The 5,904-nt window shown below is 48.8% G+C and overlaps 2 protein-coding genes across 2 annotated transcripts in view; both read left to right on the top strand.

The window, feature by feature from the left end:
- Nucleotides 1-2,376, top strand: part of RAB11B (RAB11B, member RAS oncogene family) — a 10,608-nt gene extending 8,232 nt beyond the window's left edge. The window contains exon 4 of the mRNA XM_027909451.1: nucleotides 524-2,376. Within this exon, the coding sequence (XP_027765252.1) occupies nucleotides 524-669 (146 nt within the window). The 3' untranslated portion in view covers nucleotides 670-2,376. The remainder of the gene's footprint in view (nucleotides 1-523) is intronic.
- A 3,420-nt stretch (nucleotides 2,377-5,796) lies between these two features.
- The window catches only part of MARCH2 (membrane associated ring-CH-type finger 2), a 34,038-nt gene continuing 33,930 nt past the window's right edge, over nucleotides 5,797-5,904 (top strand). The window contains exon 1 of the mRNA XM_027909453.1: nucleotides 5,797-5,837. The gene's annotated coding sequence lies outside the window, so the exon portion shown is untranslated. The remainder of the gene's footprint in view (nucleotides 5,838-5,904) is intronic.

The following is a 5,904-nucleotide window of genomic DNA, read 5'->3' as shown; positions in this document are numbered from 1 at the left end:
CAATGAATTAATTTGGATCAACACAGCGTTTTATGGATCCATGTGGCTTTTTACTGTCATAAGTGGGGAAACTGATCTGTTGCAGAGAGGAGCATTGCTGTTCTTTGGTGGTAGCAGCTTCCCAGGAGCTGAGGTGGGAAGCAGGGAACTGTCACTGCTGCTGTGCAGGATGTTTCCCAGCATCCTGGTGATTGGCATTTCTAGAGTATGTTTCCCTTTTTTTTTTTTTTTTTTTTTTATCACAAGGATTCTCTGTTTAGAAATGAGCATTCCTGCTCCTTTCCCATTTAATAATCCCCATGTCCATGGAGTAATTGAAAAAGAACAGGAGGTGCTGTTGTGGAAGACAGTGAGGACTATTGTCTTAATAACTTTTCCAGAGTGAGCTGGAAAAGACAGCCAGATGTTGCATGTCACATCTGCTCAGTCTAGATTCCCTAGTTAAATTTGCTCCTGGGGTTCTCTAGCGTTCTTGGCCAGCCTGGCCCGTGCCCCCAGGCTCTAACCGCTGTGTTCTCTGCAGAAATCTACCGCATCGTGTCGCAGAAGCAAATCGCCGACCGGTCCGCGCACGACGAGTCTCCCGGCAACAACGTCGTCGACATCAGTGTCCCACCCACCACCGACGGACAGAAATCCAACAAACTCCAGTGCTGTCAGAACCTGTGACCCTCTGTAGATGACTCTCGTGCCCTTCACTTCGTCTGTGCTTCATTTAGAAACTTGTGTGCACTTCTTATCTCCTGTGATTCAGTGACTCCCTCCTCCCTCCTTTACTCCATTCCCGAATCTCCCCTCTCATATTAGAGCTTTAATTGTAGGGCTAACATCCCCCTGCCTCTGAAACCCCTTCCATGTGGTGACTTTTGGGCTTGAAATGTAGTCACTGACCTGATAGACATGTTTGTGTTGGAACATCTGCTGCTGGATATTATCCCATGGAACACTCTTCTCAAATGGGTTTGTTTTGTTTTTGTTGGGGATTTTTTTTTTTGAGTTTGGTGGTTTGGGGTTTGTTTTTGTTTTTTTCTTTTGGTGGTTGTTGTTTATTTTTGGGAAAGGAACCATGGGGACTTGACTCTAACAGTTGAAGAAATAACTGCATTTAGGTGACAAGGTTTTTTCTTCCCATAGTCAGATTTTTTTTTTTCTTGTGTTTCTGTAAACATGGGGGAGAAATTAAACTAGCTGTCCTACCAAATGCTCTGTTTTCTGTCCTGATAAAGTCTCACAGTGAGGATTTTAGTGGCTGCACACACATAAGAAAGCTGTTGAAAATAACATTACTTATTCTGTAATTACCCCTAATACAGTTAGTCTGGCTGTGTAGTTTACTGTTTCCTGCTTGGGAAATCTTTCTCTATTCTTGTTTTATTTGGGAACAATGAAGTATGTCTGCATTGCTTTCTCTGCCACCATGAATGCCTGTGCAGGCTTTATGAAGTGGTTTAATATTTATTCATAGCTTATGTTAATCAGTTAACATTATTGTACAGTAAGTGCCAGCGTATTGATTTCAGAAACCTTTTGCAACCTGTATAAGTAGGCTTCTTTTGTACTGTAGGTCAGTGTCTGAAAGCAGGATCTGCTCTAGTTCCAGGGTTTTTTGCATGCTGCTTTTTCTCTAGATCTCTCCCGCCCCTGTTTGAGTGAGTGAAGCAATATTTCCATGTCACGTATATACCTGCACTTGTAAAGGTTTTGGTTGTTGTAGAGAAACACAATACTTTATACATTTTGTAAAACTTCTGCAGATCCATAGCATCTGGAATTTTCTCTTCATGATCTTTCACTATTGACCTCTAGGAAAATGCATATTAGGGTTTCACATAATAACTACTAACCTGTTGTTTTCCTCTTACTGTTTTACTGAACTGCAGACTGTAATTCTTAAATGATTGTACTCCACTGATGTAACAGATTTGTCATCAGCAGGGCTAACTACTCTACTCTAATTCTTTGTTGTGCTGAATGGGAAGAATGTTACCACAACTTTGTGTAGCCAGTCTCTTGCTTGCTTGTGCGAATCTTCTCTGATGGCTTTTCATCACTCACTAGCTCTGGCACACTTGCATCCCCTCCGGTATCCGCTGAATGTTATGGTGGCACAAACTGGGTGAAATGATCTCAAGGAAGAGCTGGAGACCATCTGCTGCTCCCTGAAGGCTCGTGGGGCCTTTTGCAGTGAGTTTTTGCTCTGTATTCTGAGCCTGTACCTCACTGGATGAATCCCAGCTGCGTATTAGTGAGTTGATATTTCCTTTCTGATACCAAGCAAATATGAAACTGTGAATTGTGCTTGAAGGGGAAATCTGACATTCCAGTCTCAACTGTTCTGTCTGGTTACGTAATAAAATTAAGGGCGGTTAACTCTGATGGCTTTTCTTTTATAAGATTTCCAGACCAATGCCTTTAATTTTGTACTGTATACACTGAGAGGGCTCCAGCTCACAGCACAGGATGCACATGGTGCCTGGCACTTCCACTCTTCACCTTTGTTTGGAGGGTACATTCAGGGGGAAGGGGTGCATGCTTGCAGCCTGGTGCCCTTGAATGAGGGTATGAATTCCTCTTTGGGCATCACAGTGCTCCTCCCTACGGGTGTCCCAGTTTGGGAAGCACTTTCAACACTTGGTATTTACTTCAGTAGCATTCTGCTGAGAGAAGGTGGGAACTGGGGTGTCTCCTTTTTGGTGGTCCTAGAGCAGAATGTAACATGCAGTCAGTGTTTAGACAGCTGGCAGTGAGAGAATGGAAAACTCGGAAATATTGAAAATACTTCATTCAAGAACAAGTGGGCACTAGTGGAGCTGGGCTTCTTAATTTTGGAACACACTTTTTATAAAGAAATTACTTGGATAGCATGAGGAGGAATTGTGCCGATAAGAAGACTCATTAGTTCAGGGTGATGTATTAACACGCTTACTCTGCAAGTCCTGTTCTTAACATGAAGTTTCTAGAATCAGACTGGTCTGGTGTAAGAAGCTGAGAAGCAGTTTAGTCACTTCCTTGTTTCTTAAGCGATTTTCTTTAGCCTTCGACGTTGTGGAAGGCTCTAAACTTTGCCTCAGAGTCCCAGGGAAAGGTCCATGTCTAGGGCTTAAGTTAAACTCGTGGGTATCGAGGAGCTCTTGCACCATGCGCTGACCAAAGGCTCAGTGCTGGTGGCTCTCAGCCCCGTTCTGTTGTGTTTGAGATCTCTGGTGTGACAGGGAGAGGCCTCCTGCCCTGTGCTGGGGCACCGGGGCTGTGGGCAGTGTGTGTGTGCACGTGTGCCCACGTGTAGCTCGTGTGAGCGCCGGGAGCTGAGCGGGGTTTTATCTGCTGTGGTCCCTCAGTGGTTTCTGAAGTGAGGCGTGGGCTCTTCCCCAGGCTCTGTCCAGGCAGAGCCACAGCCCTGCCCAGACTGAGCACAGGGCTGTTGGTGCCCATAGGACGAGGATAGTGGGCCAGTTCTGCCTGGTTGAACCATCTTCCTGTGCACGGACCAGGGAAAATGCTTTTGATCTGGAGTTCCTGGAGTCCTGCTGAACACTGTGCATCCTCAGAAACTCACCCACAGCCCAGCCCATTTGTGGTGGAATTGCTGGAGTTGCCAAGGGGAAGACTTGGAGGAATCCTCAGAAAGCTGGAACTGCTGCAGAGCTGTCTGACATTCAGAGAAACTCTCCAGTAGCCCAGACTCCTTAACTGTGTTTTCCTGTTGTAAAAATGACTGGTTAGATGTAACCTCACCTGGACTGCTTCATCCTGCAGCTTTGCTGGCTCTGTGTCTCTCAGTATTACTGTCAGGAAAAGAGAAAAGGTTCCATCTCTCTTCCATCTGCCATAAGGGATTTGAGGGTAAAATTTGGCTTATGTAAAACTCCTGATGACAGGCAAGCTGCCTGTGAAAGAAGGAATGTGTGCTCTGCTTGCTTTACTTGGATGCTGAGAAAGACTTTCCTTTAACTATTGGAAGATAACACTACAAAGCCCCGGGTGCTCCCGTAACAGTAACACAAACATCAGTCCAAGGCTCCTGCTGGTATCCAGAACAGGTCCTTTAACACAGAACTAGGCAGGAGTGTCCTGCTGTCTCTCCTGTTAGTGATGGGGAGGATGAAGACCAAAATTCACACATCAAAGTGATTTGGTCCTCAGCACACAAACAGCTCATTGGTAAAATAAATTCCTTGGGTAGATGGATCAATCAGACCTCTTCCTGCTGAGCCAGTGCTTACAGAGAGGTGAGTTAGCCTGGGATCTCCACTGAGAGCTGGAGCCTGCACGGGACAAGGGAGTTTTGCTCATAGGGAAGTTTTAAAGCTCTCTATTTGTATAAATGTAAAAATCCAGTTGCTAAGTGACTGCTTGCTGCTTTGTTAAAGAGATTTTAGTGTGTGCTGTGGAGACCAAATTTGGTAGGAGGAAAAGGCACTTTGGTGCTTCTGGCATCAAACCCTGTGGCAGGTTAGTTCCGAAAGGTGGTGCATCCCAGAGATGTCCCCGCTCAGGTGCTGTTCTGTGACCCCCCAGTGCGTGGAAGGGCTGGGGACGGGCAGAGAGCTCTTGGCTGGGCGTGGTAGGGGTTGGTCTGTGCCTTTATGTGAGTCAGTCACTTACCAGAAGCTGTTGGAAAAATGTACAGGAGGGATTTTTGCTCCCTGGGGCTTTGATCTCTGCGTTCTGTACTTCCCCAGAGGTGTGGGTGGGATCTGTTTGTGGCTGGAGCCTGCCAGGGCTTGGTGATTGCTTCCCTCCCAAGCACAAAGGAAGAACTTGCTTAGAGGTTCTGGACTCTCTAGAAGAAAAGAAGATCCCAGTGAAGCAACTCAGTCACTTAGGGAGGCCTTTTTCCTTCAGAAAAACCTAAACAAACAGTATTAAAGGTAGGGGCCTGAATTTCAACTAAGAAAAATCAGGCAGCTGGAGGTGAAGACTGTCCCTCAAGTAAAACACAGCAAGCTGGGGCTGAAGGGTGGATTCTCTTGACTTGCAGACTCTTAAATACAGCTGGAATGGTGATTCGTGGAACGTTTCCATGGAATGACTATCTGTTTCAATAAATAACAGCAATTCCTATTTCACACTGGTCAGATAATGCACGGTAGTGTTGTCTATCAGGCTTTGTAGGCTAAAATTAGCACTGGACCTTTACGCAACCCAGAGGAGAGGTTCCTTTCATTTACTTTTACCCCTGGTTCCTGTGTTAAGTGCAATTCACTTTGTAAATACACAACATCCCTCGATTTTTGTGCATGGTTATGATGTATTGTGGATATAAAGATTGCCAAATCACCCCGTGTGTGCGTAAAGTTCTGTTCCCGGACACGACCCTGGAAGAAGAAGGTGTGGGGATGGAACCCCAGAGCTCCGGAGCCCGAGCGGCAGGTCCGGAGGGCTGTTCCCCGGGGGTCTGGAGGGTGTTCCCGGGGATCCGGAGGGTGTTCCCAGGGGTCCTTAGGGCTGTTCCCGGGGGTCCTTAGGGCTGTTCCCGGGGATCCGGAGGGTGCTCCCGGGGATCCGGAGGGCTGTTCCCGGGGTCCGGAGGACGCGGGGAGCGCTCGGGACCACCCTGGCCCTGAGGGGGCTCGGGGGGCGGGGCCTGGACTCGGGGGCGTGGCCTCGTGAGGGGGAAGGCGGGGCCAGGGCGGGGCTCGCGCTCCCTCTCCATTGGCCGCCGCCTGTTGCCAGCCGGGGTCACGTTGCGACGCCGGCGGGTTCCCCGCAGCCCATTGGCCGCTCCGGGCGCGGCGTCACTCGGGGCGCGGGCGGGGATTGGCGGGGGCCGCCGGGGGGCGGGGCCAGGGCGGCCGCCGCAGCCGGCGCGGAGGGCGGCGGGGCCGGGAGCGCAGGTACCGGGCCGGGGGGGCTCGGGGGACCGGGGCCGGGAGTGCAGGTACCGGGGCGGGGGCGCAGGTA

Source organism: Empidonax traillii, unplaced genomic scaffold (assembly GCF_003031625.1).
Source record: "Empidonax traillii isolate 1590-97213 ecotype Southwest subspecies unplaced genomic scaffold, ASM303162v1 scaffold2140:size64023, whole genome shotgun sequence".
NCBI lineage: Eukaryota > Metazoa > Chordata > Aves > Passeriformes > Tyrannidae > Empidonax > Empidonax traillii.
This window is presented reverse-complemented; position numbering and strand designations above follow the sequence as displayed.